This window comes from Pristis pectinata, chromosome 3 (genome assembly GCF_009764475.1).
Source record: "Pristis pectinata isolate sPriPec2 chromosome 3, sPriPec2.1.pri, whole genome shotgun sequence".
Classification (NCBI taxonomy): Eukaryota; Metazoa; Chordata; class Chondrichthyes; order Rhinopristiformes; family Pristidae; genus Pristis; species Pristis pectinata.
In genome coordinates this window covers 138,086,562-138,102,691 of record NC_067407.1, presented here as the reverse complement: position 1 = coordinate 138,102,691, position 16,130 = coordinate 138,086,562, and the positions used below count along the sequence as shown (strand labels likewise).

The window sequence follows — 16,130 nt, the reverse complement described above, 5'->3', positions numbered from 1 at the left end:
TGCTTAATGGTTGGCATGGACTCATTGTGGGCCAAAGAGTTCTTCTGTGCTATGTCACTCTACGATTCAGGAGGGAGAGAAGCTAAGAATGGAAGGGAGAAAATTATTGAGGGAATTTGGAAGGCAGAGCAAACAAGTGAGAGGGATGCTTTCAGAGGGAGGTAGGGATAAAGCAAGTAATTCCCGACAAGCCAAGTTAACCAGTGGTGGACAAATTATTGGAATAAATTGTAGGGGGCAGAATAGAGAGTCATAGATTAACCAGAGATGAGGTAGATTTGTTAAAATCTGACTAATGACTGAATTATTTGAAGAGGCAGCCAGGAGGGTGGTGCATTTGATGTACGTTACCATGGATTCCAGCAAAGCTTTTGACAAGGTCCCACAGGGTAGGGTAGCCAGTGTTATTCTGGTGTGAACATTCCTTCCTGGCATCTTCTTCGTAAATGTGTAGAATTTTATAATGAAGGTATTTAAAAATAAGGTTACAGCGCACAATATAACATGGGAATGACCTTTGTCAGCAAAACATGGTCTATTTGTTCAATTTCCTCTCTTAAGTTTCCTTAGTCTTGACTCCCTGTGGCCAAGGCAGTGGAAGATCTGGGCAGGCACGGTAGTGTAACGGTTAGCGTAACGCTATTACAGCGCCAGCGACCCGGGTTCAATTCTGGCCGCTGTCTGTAAGGAGTTTGTACGTTCTCCCCGTGTCTGTGTGGGTTTCCTCCGGGTGCTCTGGTTTCCTCCCACGTTCCAAAGACGTACGGGTTAGGAAGTTGTGGGCATGTTGTTGGCGCCGGCAGCGTGGCAACACTTGTGGGCTGCCCCCAGAACACTCTACACAAAAGATGCATTTCACTGTGTGTTTCGATGTACATATGACTAATAAAGATATCTTATCATCTCATCTCTTAATATAAGCAGCTTAATCAGTGGAGTGGACAGTGGAATGTCATCCAAACACTGGAAATAATCAGTAACATTACTAACCACAGCAGGTTTTAGGCTATTGGCTTTAATAGAAAGAAAATAAAAGTGAAAATAAAACATCAAAAAGGATTCAAGTATTAAATAAGGTTTTGTAACATCAATGAAACAATGATAATTGAGGAAGTTTTTTTTCGCTCTGTTTGTGTGAAGCAGGTGTGTTTACCTGTGGGGCCAAGACAGCTCGTGAAAACAGTCAGACAGCAGAGACACCTCCAGAAGCTCCCTCCTTGGTAGACGCACCACAGCCTGGCTTTGTGGGACATCCTACAGCAGACAATTAAACACAAGCAGCACAGAGAAACAAATTATCAGTCGAATGAATTGTTTCCGTTCCAAGGGGAGGTGACTTTTACATTTGCATTCAAATATTCCACCTCACCCACTCATTCTGAGCATAACTACACAGCTCAGCCAACAAGTTGCTAAGGCTGCTAACTTCAGGATAAGTTCTCTCTGTAATTTCAGTAGAAATCAATGTTATGTTACCTCCAGGAGTGGAAAGCAACTACAAAGCAAATTCAACCCAAGATTTTTAATTCTTTAATTAAAGTTGAACCACAATGATGCATGAACTAGTTGCCCTGAGTTCACCAGCTGTTCTAGTTTAGTGATAAGTAGGAAAGACTATAAAGGTTTGGTAGGATTTCTTAAGAACATAGAATATAGAACATTACAGCACAGTACAGGCCCTTCGGCCCACAATGTTGTACCGACATTTTATCCTGCTCTAACATCTATCTAACCCTTCCCTCCCACATAGCCCTTCATTTCTCTATCATTCATGTGTCTATCTAAGAGTCTCTTAAATGTCCTTAATATGTCTGCCCCTACATCCTCTGCAGGCAGTGCGCTCCATGCGCCCACCACTTGCTGTGTAAAAAACTTACCCCTGACATCCCCCTTATACCTTCCTCCAATCACCTTAAAATTACATCCCTTCATGTTAGCCATTGTCGCCCTGGAAAAAAGTCTCTGACTGTCCACTCGATCTATGCCCCTTATCATCTTGTACACCTCTATCAAATTACCTCTCTTCCCCCTTGTCTCCAAAAAGAAAAGCCCTAGCTCACTCAGCCTAACCTCTTAAGACATGCTCTCCAATCCAGACAGCATCCTGGTAAATCTCCTCTACACCCTCTCTAAAGCTTTCACATCCTCCCTATAATGAGGCAACAATCTTCCAAGTGTGGTCTAACTAGCTGCAACTAGCTGCAACATCTAGAAACATACAAAGGAACCAATTTTAGGGAGAACATTACTTCTTCGTGTTAACCCATTTAGTTTTGAATTCAATTAAGTACATCATAGGGATATTGGAAACATCATTAAATGATTTCAAATCACAACATTTGGAATACTGTGTTCAGTTTTGGTCACCCTGCTATAGGAAAAATGTCATTAAGCTGGAAAGAGAGCGGGGGAGATTTATAAGGATTTGTCAGGACTCAAGGAACCGAGTTATAGAGAGAGATTGAGCAGGTTAGAACATTTTTCATTGGAGTGTAGGAGAATGAGGGGTGATTTTATAGAGGTGTATAAAATCATGAGGGGCATAGATAGGGTGAATTCCCAGGGTTGGGGAATCAAGAACTCGAGGGCATGGGTTTAAGGTGAGAGAGGAGAGATTTTAATAGGAATCTGAGGGGCAGCTTTTCCATCCAGAGGGTGGTCAGTAGATGGAACGAGCTGCCAGAGGAAGTGATTGAGGCAGGTACATTAACAACATTTAAAAGGTACTTGAACAGGTACATGAATAGGAAAGGTTTAGAGGGATATGGGTCAAATGTAGGCAGATGGGATTAACTTAGATGGGCATCTTGGTCGGCATGGACCAGTTGGGCCGAAGAGCTCATTTCCGTGCTGTATGACTCCATGACTCTAACATTAGGACAATTATTGGATCAATTAGGTCATAGCTGACCTGTTCTTTAAATCCACCGTTGCTCTGTATTTCTCAAAACACTGCAAAAACCAATACTCTCAGCAGAGAGTACAGGAAGGAGATAGAGAGTTTCGTGACATGGTGTCATGACCACAACCTTTCCTTCAATATCAGCAAAACAAAAGAGCTGGTCATTGACTTGAGGAAAGGGGGGCAGTGCACATGTACCTGTCTACGTCAACGGTGCTGAGGTCGAGAGGGTTGAGAGTTTCAAGTTCCTTGGAGTGACATTTCCAATAGCCTGTCCTGGTCCAACCACGTAGATGCCATAGCGAAAAAAGCTCACCAGTGCCTCTACATCCTCAGGAGGCTAAAGAAATTTGGCATGTGCTCTTTCACATTCACCAACTTTTATCGATGCACAATAGAAAGCATCCTATCAGGATGTATCGCGGCTTGGTACGGTAACTGCTCTGCCAGGATCATGAGAAACTGCAGAAAGTTGTGGACAGAGCCCAGCACGTCACTGAAACCAGTCTCCCCTCTATGGACTCTGTCCATACTTCTTGTTGCTTTGGTAAAGCAGCCAACATTATCAAAGACCCCACCCACGCCGGACATTCTTTCTCTTCACCCCTCCCATCGGGCAGAAGATACAAAAGCCTGAAAGCACGTACCGCCAGGCTCAAGGACAGCTTCTACCCCACTGTTATAAGATTATTGAACAGTTCCCTAGCACGATAAGATGGACTCTTGGTCTCACAATGTACCTCATTATGACTTTGCACCTTATTGTCTACCTGCACTGCACTCTCTCTGTAACTGTAACACTTTATTCTACATTCTGTTATTGTTTTACCTTGTACTACCTCAGTGCACTGTGTAATGAATTGATCTGTACGATCGGTATGCAAGACAAGTTTTTCACTGCACCTTGGTACAAGTGACAATAATAAACCAATTCCAATTCCAAGAGACTTTCAATTATCCCACAGCATCAATGATCTTCTGAAGTTCCTTCCAGACTTTTTCCGTACCTCTATCAGGTCCCCCCTCAGCCTTCTCTGCTTCAAGGAAAACAAACCAGGCCTATCCACTCTCTCCTCATGACTAAAACTTTCCATCGCAGGCAACAAGCTGGTGAATCTCCTCTGCATCCTCTCCAGTGCAATCACATCCTTCCTACAGTGTGGAGACTAGAAATGCACAGAATAATATTTTATAAATCTGTATCATAATCTCCCTTCTCTTATTTTCTATGCCACTGTCTATGAAGGCGAGTATCCCATATGGAGACACAAGGCAAAAGCTGCTGGAATCTGGAGCAACCCACCAAGGAGCTGGAGGAACTCAGTGGGTCAGGCAGCATCTGTGGAGAGAAATGAACAGTTGACATTTCGGGTCGAGACCCTTCATTAGTATCCCATATGACTTCTTAAGCTCCTGTACAACAGTCTTCAGGGATCGTTGCATATATACACCAAGGTTCCTCTGTTCCTCAGTACCATCTAAGGTCCTACTACTCATGGTGACCACATCACACACATTACTAACATCTGCTTCTATTACTATTACGCAGTTCCACAGAATGTCCTGACTCATTCCCTCAACTGGCACAGATCCAAAGATCTTGCATCATTTGTTAAATGCTAAAACTATCTTGACACTTCAACAGAGTGAGAATCATCGGAAATAAGCAAGTTAATGTAAATTGCTTGTGAAACCAGTGTTGAGCAATTATCATGTTCTTCACCCATCTCAATCACCTGCCTTCACAGATCTTTATGGGCGGAAAAGTTCCGGTGCTGGACTAAACAACCCCAGGCAGTTTCCATTAGGCACCATTTCTTTAATGAGGCTTCTCATTTTATTTTTATTAAACAATAAATTAGTGCCAGACCAGATCACCACATAGCTGGAGACTTCAGTCACAATCTGTTAAGATTTCACTCAATCACCTCCACATTCTGGGGCACAAATCCAGGCATGGCTCTCTGACATAAAACACCACAAAATAGGGGCAGGAGTAGGCCACTCAGCCCCTCAATCCTGCCCCGCCGTTCAATACGATCATGGCTGATCCTCCCCAAGCCTCATCTCCTGGTAGGTGGCATCTCATGGTAGCTATGAGAAGATGGCATGGCTCAGATGGTGGGGACCTTCAATGATAGATGTTGCCTTCTTGAGGCAACGCCTCACATAGATGCTCTCGATGGTGCGGATCTTCGATGATGGATGTCGCCTTCTTGAGGCAGTGCCTCATGTAGGTACTTCTGATGGTGGGGAGGGATGTGCCTACAGGAGGTGCTGCCTCAAGAAGGCAACATCCATCATCAAAGATCCCCACCATCCGGGCCATACTATCTACCCACAGCTACCATCCGGCAGAGGTTCAGAAGCCTGAAGTCCCACACCACCAGATGCAACATAAATGGAAGTCATTTTGCAAGCAAAGTCTAACCTACAGTGGTTCCTGGCTCTATTCAGATCCTGAGAGCTATATGTGCTTTTTCTAAATGTCTGGGGCCATTCCATGGTAAACTATTTTGATTTAAAAATGCTGCCTGGTGGGTTTTGTGCAAGCCTCCTCCCGAGATGACATCACTGAGTTCTGCTAACAGTGACAGCACTGAGGAGGAATGTAGCTCGCTCAGGGCAATCCTTAGTAATAACATTGCACTGGTTGAAGAGTGTTCTATGATCTTCCTTTTATTAGTAACTTCACAGAGAAAAATCTGCTACAGCAAAAGTCTGCAGCAAGTAGAGACTGCTCTCATTTACAACTGAACAGAAGAGGCATTGATACTAAATTTACAAGTCCACAATTTAAGAGATTTTGGTTACGTAGATAAGCTGGGTGTCTACACTCCAGGGAAACACAGGCCAATAGTGTGACAGGATCTGGGCTTTTATGAAAGAACTGCACTGTGTTTTTGTAGATAAATGAATACAGGAAGCAGTCATGGTCACACTTACATCTTATGGAGGAGCTGAATAAATTTAGGTCTTCGGAAGTCTAACTCTTCCCAAAATAATAATGGGTCTCTTAAACAGACTGTTATCTCATGATTCATTGAATTCCTTCAAGGGATACGGAAGTGAAGTGGATAAATTAAAGATGCCATTAAAGCTGGAAAGAGTTCAGGGGAGATTTACGAGGATGTTGCCGGGACTCAAGGGACTGAGTTATGTAGAGAGGTTGAGCAGGTTGGGACTTTTTTCACTGGACTGTAGCAGACTGAGGGGTGATCTAATAGAGGTGTATAAAATCATGAGGGGCAGAGATAGGGTCGATGAACACAGTCTTTTTCCCTGGGTTGGGGAATCAAGAACTAGAGGGCATAGGTTTAAGGTGAGAGGGGAGAGATTTAATAGGAAGCTGAGGGGTAACTTTTTCACCCAGAGTGTGGTCAGTATATGGAATGATCTGCCAGAGGAAGTGGTTGAGGGAGGTACATGAACAACATTTAAAAGGTATTGGACAGGTACATGGTTAGGATAGGTTTAGAGGGATATGGGCCAAGCAAGGGCAAATGACACTAGCTTAGATGGATATCTTGGTCGGCATGGACCAGTTGGGCCGAAGGGCCTGTTTCCATGCTGTATGACTCTGTGACTCTAAGTTACTCGTCCACCATCCGAAGGCCTAAGTCACAGAGTCATGAGTCCCCATTTTATGGCAGCTGGAGAACTTAAATGGGAATAAATAAACACATTGTAGGATTGGATGCCAGCATTGGCAATGACAACCCAACAATTAGCAGATTGTTGTAAGAGCCCAAGCTCATTGACATCCTTCAGGGAAGGAAATATGTTGTTCCCAAGTCTTGTCTGCTTGTGCCTACAGATAAAGTCATAAGACCATAAGGTATAGGAGCAGAATTAGCCATTTGGCCCATCGAGTCTGCTGCACCAGTCAATCATGGCTGATTTTTTTTCAACCCCATTCTCCTGCCTTCTCCCTGTAACCCTTAACCCCTTACCAATCAAGAACCTATCAATCTCTGCCTTAAGTACACCCAATGACTTGGCCTCCACAGCCCTCCATGGCAACGAATTCCACGGATTGACCACTTTCTGTCCCAAGAGGGTGGTCATGGAGTCATACAGCACAGAAACAGGCCCTTTGGCCCAACTGGACCATGCCGACCAAGGCATCCATCTAAGCTGGACCCATTTGTCTGCGTTTGGCTAGATGCCTCCTTCTGGCAGATTTCCCAATTGAGGGGCAGTTGGGAAGGCACAATAAATGTTGGCACTGCTAGAGATGTCCATGTCTTTTTTTTTAAGAAGGGTGACCTGGACCTGGTCATGATTGGGATGGAGATCCCTTGTACGGAGTTCAAAGCTATTTGCAGGAATTCTCAACACTGGTGCCCCACAAGGCTGCATCCTCAGCTATTTCATTGAAACCTCCTGAATACTGAAAGGCCTGGATAGAGAGGATGTGGAAAGGATGTTTCCATCAGTGGGAGAGTCTAGGGCCAGAGGGCACAGCCTCAGAATAAAGGGATGTCCCTTTAGAACAGGGATGAGGAGGAATTTCTTCAGCCAGAGGGTGGCGTTCGTTGCCATGGAGGGTGATGGGGGCCAAGTCATTGGGTGTATTTAAGACAGAGTCTGATAGGGTCGTGATTGGTGAAGGGTTTAATGGTTATGGGGAGAAGGCGGGAGAATGGGATTGGAAAGCAAAAGTCAGCCACGATTGAATGGCGGAGCAGACTCAATGGGCCGAATGGCCTAATTCTGCTCTTGTGTCTTATGGTTACGAGAAAGATTGCTCTGGGAATTGTGTTGTGGTCTTGGATAGGTGTTCTGCCTGAAAACCTATATAGAAAGATTCACCACAGAAACAGGTAGTTCAGCCCATCAAGTCTATCCTGACCACCAACTACTCATTTACACTAATCCAACATTAATCCCTCTTTTTTATTCTCCCCACATCCTCATCAACTCCCCACTCACCTACACACGGGGAGCCAATTAACCTCCCAGCCCACGTATCTTTAAGAAACCAGGGCACAATCGGGGTCACAGGAAGAACATGCAAACTCCACACCCGAGGTCAGGATCGGACCCCGGTCCATGACGCAATGAGGCAGCGGCTCTTCCAGCTGCGCCACTGAGGACAGAGGGACACTGGGCAAGTCGTACTTTAGGAAACTTTCACAGAGTCACAGTTTCTTTCCCTTTACGGTTCCTAAAAGATGTTCATCTGTATCCCTCGGACATGAATGTGGGGAAAAGGTCAGTGTGTGAATAAGTTAAAGGGCTTCCCTGTTTTATTCTGGCACTGGTTCTGCGTCTAATGTTAGTAACAGGAGAAAAGTTTACATTCAGAATGAAACCCGTCTGAACTGAGTGCAACATACTTCTCCGACACTCAGGAAACTCAATACTCAAATTATTTTTCTAATTTCTGGCACTCCCACCACCCACAGAGAGGTTTCTCCCCTCAAATGAGTCATTGAAAAGAAACAAAGTCTTTGTGTTGAGTCTCTGAGGGATTTGAGGTCAATGCAACATACCAGGATGTAAACTAGGGAAAACATAATTCCTTTTTCACGGATCGACCATCCCTGCATGTAGCTCAAAACAAAAACAAGTGCAGACGCTGGAAATCTGACATAAAAACAGGAAATACTGAAAAGTCTCAGCAGGTCAGGCAGCATCTGTGGAGTTGATGTTTCAGGTCCAAGGCTCTTTGTCAGAACTGGGGAAAAGGAAAACAAAACAAGGTGGTGTTCGGTGGTAGAGAAGGGATGGGAAGAAGATGGATCTCTGGGTAAGGATGAGAGTTATGGAGTAATGCGGCCAGCGCACAAAAAGCTGGAGGAACTCAGCGGGTCAGGCAGCATTAATGAAGGGAAATGGACAGTCGACATTTCGGGTCGAGACCCTTCATCTGGACTGGGGAGAAAGAGGGGATTTAGCTGGTATAAAAAGGTGGAGGGGAAGGGGTGGAGCAAGAGCTGGCAGGTGATAGGTGGATCCAGGTGAGGGGGGGTGATCGGCAGGTGAGGGGGGGGAGTGGGAATGATGGCAGGAGCTGGGAGGTGATAGGTACAAGCGACAAAGGGCTGGAGAAGATGGACTCTGATGGGAGAGGACAGTGGAGCCTGGAATAAAGGGAAGGAGGTGATGAGGGGAACCGGTGGGAGGAATGTGTGGGTGATGGGCCGATGGAGAGGGCGGGCTGGGGAAAGAGAAGGGGTGATGGGGATCAGTGGGATCAGGGATAAAAAGGACAGAGGCGAGGGGTTACTGGAAGTTAGAGAAATCGGTGTTAATGCCATCAGGTTGGAGACCACCAAGGCGGAATATGAGGTGCTGTTCCTCAAATCTGCGTCTAGTCTCAACTTGGCAGTGGAGGAGGCCGTGGACAGGATTGTCACTGCGGGAATGGGAGGTGAAATTAAAATGGCTGGCCACCGGGAGATCCCGGCTGGGACAACAGACGGAGCCAAGGTGCTCGCTGAGTGAAGGATTAATGGGGGCAGATTCTTTGTCTTCCTATTGTGTTGTGAAATGGAAAAGCTGTGGGACATATCCAACAGGCCAGACTTTGTGAATATAACCAGAAAAATTGATCCAAAATGATGGCCGTACTTGGCTGTTTGACAGGTACAGGAGCCTGAAGACCCACACCTCAAGGTTCAACAACAGTTTCTTCCCCACTGCCGTCAGGTTCTTGAACCCACCTGACAAACCTTAACACTACCTCAGACTATACTTCTGTTTTCTCTCTCAGTCTCTCTCAACTTGTACTAATGTCGTTATGTTTATTCTGTTTATTGTGCACAGGTGTAGATTATGTATAATTTATGTTAGTTTAAGTTTATGTTAACTTATGTTTGCAATGTCTAGTCTCGGTAAAGCAGCCAGCATAATTAAAGACCACCTTCTCAAGCACCCTCTGGGTAACTAAAACCTTCCTCAGATCTTCTCTAACCCTCCTCCACATCACCCTAAACCTATGCCCTTTGACATCATTATAGGGAAAAATTTCTCACTATCATCCCTATCTAAGCCCATCGTAACTTTGTATACCTCTGTCAGATCCCCCCTCAGCCTCCTCTGCTCCAAGCAGAACAATCCCAGCCTCTCCCGCCTTTCCTCATGACTGAAAGGCGTGCAGAGGAGATTTACCAGGATGCTGCCTGGATTGGAGACCATGTCTTATGAGGATAGGTTGAGCGAGCTAGGGCTTTTCTCTTTGGAGAGAAGGAGAATGAGAGGTGACTTGATAGAGGTGTACAAGATGATAAGAGGCATAGATCGAGTGGACAGTCAGAGACTTTTTCCTAGGGCGACAATGGCTAACATGATGGGACATAATTTTAAGGTGAATGGAGGAAGGTATAAGGGGGATGTCAGGGGTAAGTTTTTTACACAGAGAGTGGTGGCTGCATGGAACGCACTGCCTGCAGAGGTTGTGGGGGCGGATACATTAGGGACATTTAAGAGACTCTTAGATAGACACATGAATGATAGGAAAATAGGGGGCTCTGTGGGAGGGAAGGGTTGGATAGATCTTAGAGCAGGATAAAATGTTGGCACAACATTGTGGGCCGAAGGGCCTGTACTGTGCTGCAGTGTTCTATGTTCTATGTTCCATGAAACATTCCGCCCTGGGCAACATCCTGGTGGATCTCTGCACCCTCCCCGTTGCAAACACGTCCTTCCGCTATGTTCCTCCAATGACGAGCAGAGTTATGGCTCTGAGGCAAGGGCGCTGCCCACAGCTGACATCCTCAAGTTGCACAACTGTAGACTTATAACATCAATTCAGTCAATTAAAGAATCTGGAGCAGTAAGCCACAGTCGGTGACGGTCATCAAGAAACCACTGGATTGTCTAAAAAACCACCAGGTTGATAAATGTCCCTCCAGAAAGAAAATCAGTTGCGCTTACCCTATGTGAGATAATGTGACTCCAGACCTGAACTGCCTCCGAAATGCCCCAGCAAGCCACTCACTTCAAGGACAATGAGGCTGGCCTTGCCAGCGATACCCACACTCTGTGGAATATCAAGTATTCCAACATCCGTGCAGCGTGGGAAGTGGTCAAATCCAGTCCAACATTCTCCTCACATCTTAAAAATTGCCAACAACTTCAGAAATGTGGTTCGAACCTTAATGTAACAACTCTAAATATTTTAGTTTGAAACATGTGAAAACTTCCAATTATCCTGAAAACATGACAGGGCACAGAATTCTACCTGTGGTAACAACCACAGCTTGCATTTACACACCTAAAGCGTCCCAGGGTGTTTTGCAAAAGTGTTGTCAAATCAGAATAGGTAGCAAGCTGTCGAAGGGAATGTTAAAGCAGGTGGTCACTGAGATGGGTTTCAAGGAATTTCCCAAAGAAGGAAGGCGAGGTAGAGAGGTTTAGGGAGGGAATTCCAGAGTTTCAGACCTTGCTAACTGAAGGCACTGCTGGCAACGGTAGTGGGATAAGATTTGGAATACCTAAAAGAACACAGACATCTGGGAGTGCTCCAGTCCTGGAGAATGTTACAGAGGCATGGAGGCCAGAGAGGAATTAGAATTTAAAATCAACGCATTGCTATACCATGAGCCTGTCTAGTGCACGGACATTAGGACATAGAACAGTACAGCACAGGAACAGGCCCCTTGGCCCATGATGTTGTGCCAAACTAATTAAACTCGTAATTAAATGCCTAACGAAACTAATCCCTTCTGCCTACATGATGCCCATATCCCCCCATTCTCTGCACATTCATGTGCTTATCTAAAATCCTCCTAAACACCTCTATCATATCCACCTCCACCACCACCCCTGGCAGCGCATTTCATGCATCCATCACTCTCTGTGTAAAAAAATCTTGCCCCGCACATCTCCTTTGAACTTACTTCCTCTCACCTTAAGTGCATGCCCTCTAGTATTCGACATTTTGACTCTGGGAAAAAGATGCCAACTGTCCACTCTAACTATGCCTCTCATAATCTCATAAACCTCGATCAGGTCTCCCCTCAGCATCCTGGTAAACCTCTTCCATATTGGTTGGATGGGAGAAGTTAGGACTTGGGTGGCTGGGTTTTGGCCTCGAGTTCACAGGGAGTAGAACAAGGGATCCCAGCCAGGAAGGAGGTGGAAACAAGGATTAGGAGTTAAGCAATTTATAAACTGAGGCAGGGCAGAGTCGACTAATGCAACACTCAACAAGTACTGACTTGAATTTTGGTAAATATCTGTAAATGGATCACAGCTTAAAAGGGATACAAGTAAAAGAGTCAGAAGGTGCAAATGTTAAAGCAGGGAGCTTGGGATAGGCCCCAAAGATATCTCGATCACCAACTCTTTTTGTCATTTGGGACTCATTCTTAATCCTGTCGCGGTTAGCGTAACGCTATTACAGCGCCAGTAACCCGGGTTCAATCCTGCCACTGTCTGTAAGGAGTTTGTACATTCTCCCCGTGTCTGCGTGGGTTTCCTCCGGGTGCTCCGGTTTCCTCCCACATTCCAAAGACGTACAGGTTAGGAAGTTGTGGGCGTGCTATGTTGGCGCAGGAAGCGTGGCGACACCTGCGGGCTGCCCCCAGAACACTATGCAAAAGATGCATTTCACTGTGTGTTTCAATGTACATGTGACTAATAAATAAATATCTTATCTTGGATGTCTTACTGCATTAAAGATGCTTTATAAATGAGCCTAGCTGAACTGCTGTTATGTAGAACTGGAACGGACTCAACAGGCCAAATGGCTCCTTCAACATTGCCTTTATTGGTGACATTGATGTAAAGCCACTTGTAGTTCCTGGCCTTTCCTCCCACATTCCAAAGACGTACGGGTTAGGAAGCTGTGGGCATGCTATGTTGGCGCCAGAAGTATGGCGACACTTGCGGGCTGCCCCCAGAACACTCTACGCGAAAGATGCATTTCACTGTGTGTTTCAATGTACATCTGACTAATAAAGAAATCTTATCCTATCTCATCTTATCCTGCTGCTCTCTCAATGCAATTACCTGTCTCCACACACCGCATAAGAAATTTCCGAAAACCAGTTTGCAGTTGATGATCTTCAAAATTTCAAAAGTATGTCACAGGTCGTAGTATAGCCAACGCATCCAAAACAGCCCTCAGTATATAAGCCAGTGGCATATTCGAGCTCTTGATTACGCCATTGGTTGGAGGCTGGTTTGTACCTTATAATGACGACAATACTTACCTGTTTTACAAGAAATTTAGGTTTTAAATCATATTCAGGTTTAATCATATTGTTTTGAATATTTCCTTGTACTTAATGAACCGACTAGAACATTGTTGCATTGGAGAGAGTACAGAGAAAGTTGACCAGGATGTTGCCTGGAAAGGTCTCTTTGGGCTTGTTTTCCTTGAAGGAAGGAGGCTGAGGGGTGGCCTGATCGAAGTATATTAGATTATGAGAGGCATAGATTGAGTAGATAGTCAGAATCCTTTGTTACCACAACAGGGGTATCACAAATAAGATGAAAAACACGATGACGCTGGAGGAACTCAGCAGGCCAGGCAGCATCCATGGAGAAAAGCAGGCAGTCAACATTTAAGGCCAGGTCCTGAGGGAGTGTCCTGACCCAAAACATTGACCGTCTGCTTTTCTCCACGGATGCTGCCTGGCCTGCTGAGTTCCTCCAGCATCGTCGTGTTTTTCAAGATTCCAGCATCTGCAGTCCTCTGTTTCTCTAGTATCACAAATAAGACATGGGTTTAACGTGAGAGGTAGGAATTTTAAAAGGGATCTGAGAGGTAACTTTTTAGGCTAACTCATCTTTGACAAATTTGCTGGAGTTTTTCCAGGATATAAGATGCAGAGTCAAGAGAGGAGTAGACAGAGGAACCAGTAGATGTAATATATTTAGACTTCCAGAAGACATTCAATAAAAGACCAGTAAACAGGATAAGAGCTGGCAGTATTAGAGGAACTGAGTTAACATAGATTATTATATAGAAAGCAGAAAGTTTAACGTGGGAAATGTGAGTTCTTGCGCCTCGGCAGAAAAAATCAAAAGGCGGACTATTATCTAAATGGAGAGTGATTGCAGATGAATGGAAGACAGAAAGACATAGGTGTTCATGAGCATAAACCTCACTACTACCATCGGGGAGGAGGTACAGGAGCCTGAAGACCCATACTCAACCATTCAGGAACAGCTTCTTCCCCTCCAGCGTCAGATTCCATGAACCCATGAACACTACCTTGTTATTCCTTTTTTTTACACTATTATTTTTGTAATTTATAGTAATTTTATGTCTTTGTACTGTACTGCTGCCACAAAACTACACATTTCACGTCATCTATGTCAGTGATAATAAATCTGAGTTTGATTCTGAAGTTAACATAAATGCACAGCAAGTAATTACAGCTTCTACCCCACTGTGATAAGACTATTGAACGGTTCCCTTATACGATGAGATGGACTATGACCTCACGATCTACCTTGTTGTGACCTTGCACCTTATTGCACTACACTTTCTCTGTAGCTGTGACACTTTGTACTGTTATTGTTTTTATCTGTACTACCTCAATGTAACTGCACTGTGTAATGAATTGACACGTATGATTGGTTTGCAAGACAAGTTTTTCACTGTACCTCGGTACAAGTGACAATAATAAACCAATACCAATACCAATTAAGAAGACAAATAGCTTATTGGCCTTTATGACGAAAGGACTGGGATTTAAAACCAGAGTTACAATTGTACAGGGTGTTGGTGAGGACACACCTGGAGTACTGTGTAGACTTTTGGTTTCATGCTGCGGGGGTAATCATTTAGATCTGAGGCCCACAGAGTGTGGGGAATCTCTGGACTTTCTATTCCAATGGGTCAGGGAGTCTCGATCACTGGTGGTGTTTATAGAGGAGTTGGAAACACTTTTGAAAGATTGGGCTGTTGAGGGCAGTGGGGAACTGACGCAGAAGGGGAGCTGAGATCTGGGGCAGAGGACCGAAGCCCTCCATAAACTTTAGTGGCAGCAATCTGCCTACACACACACATTCACACAGGGAAACACACACACACACACACACACACACACACACACACACACACACACACACACAGGGAAACACACACATGTGTACTCACACAGGAAAACACACACACAGACCACACACATACACACACACACACACAGGGAAACACACACACAGACCACACACACGCACAGACAGACACAGACCACACAAACATGCACACACACACACACACACACACACACACGGAAACACACACACACACACTCACACGTGCACACACACAGACACACACACACACACACACGGAAGCACACATACACTTGCGCACACACACACACAGAGACACAGGGAAACACACACAAACGCACACACTCTCTCACACACACGCGCACACACACACACAGGGAAACACGCACGCACACACACACACACACGCACACACGCACACACTCACACAGGGAAACACGCACGCGCACACACACACACATATACGCACACACACACATACACGCACGCGCACGCACACACACACACACACACACACACACAGCTACTGAGAAAAATATTCCAACCCCGCCCCCCAGCGATTTTGCATTGCACCATCGCCCAGCGAGCTGATGAAAGATCAGTGACTCAACAAAAATGAGCGTGGACCTGGAGGGGTATGGCTGCACTGTGGTGAAGTTACTAAACTAGTTTGCAGAAATCTAATCCAGCAACAATTTAAAGAGGTTTTCAGTAACAGAGACCCTGAGACCAAAGTATTGTTGTAATAAGCCAGCTGGTTCACCGTAACCCTACGGTAAAGGAAATCTGCCACCCTTACCTCATCCTGTGTGGCACAGTGGTACGGCAGGTAGTGCTGATGCCTCACCACTCAAGGTACCAGGGTTCAATCCTGACCTCGGGTGCCGTCAGCGTGGAGTTTGCTTGTTCTTCTCGTAACCACGTGAGCTTCCCCCGAGTGCTGTGGTTTCCTCCACATCCCAAAGAGATGCAAGTTGGTAGGTTAATTGGCTGCTGAAAATTGCCCCTAGTGCGTAGGTGGGTGGTGGAATCGGTGGGGGTGGGGGTGGAGTTGATGAGAATGTGGGGAGAATAAAAAGTGGGATTAATGTAGGATTAAATGGGTGCTTTATGGTCGGCATAGAATCGATGGGCTGAAAGGCCTGTTTCCCTGCTATATCTCCCTATAGGTTGGTCCATATGTGACTCCAGATCAATGTGTGTGTGGTTGACTCTTGACTCTTCAAAAAAAGCTTCTCGAGCTGAG

General features: G+C 45.3%; 1 protein-coding gene across 1 annotated transcript in view; it reads right to left on the bottom strand.

Moving 5' to 3' along the window:
* Positions 1-15,787, bottom strand: part of adgrg6 (adhesion G protein-coupled receptor G6) — a 125,206-nt gene extending 109,419 nt beyond the window's left edge. Inside the window, exons 1-2 of the mRNA XM_052013013.1 lie at positions 15,684-15,787; positions 1,154-1,254 (exon numbers count right to left, since the gene is read on the bottom strand). Coding sequence (XP_051868973.1) covers positions 1,154-1,254; positions 15,684-15,688 — 106 coding nt within the window. The 5' untranslated portion in view covers positions 15,689-15,787. The remainder of the gene's footprint in view (positions 1-1,153; positions 1,255-15,683) is intronic.
* Positions 15,788-16,130: the final 343 nt, after the last annotated feature.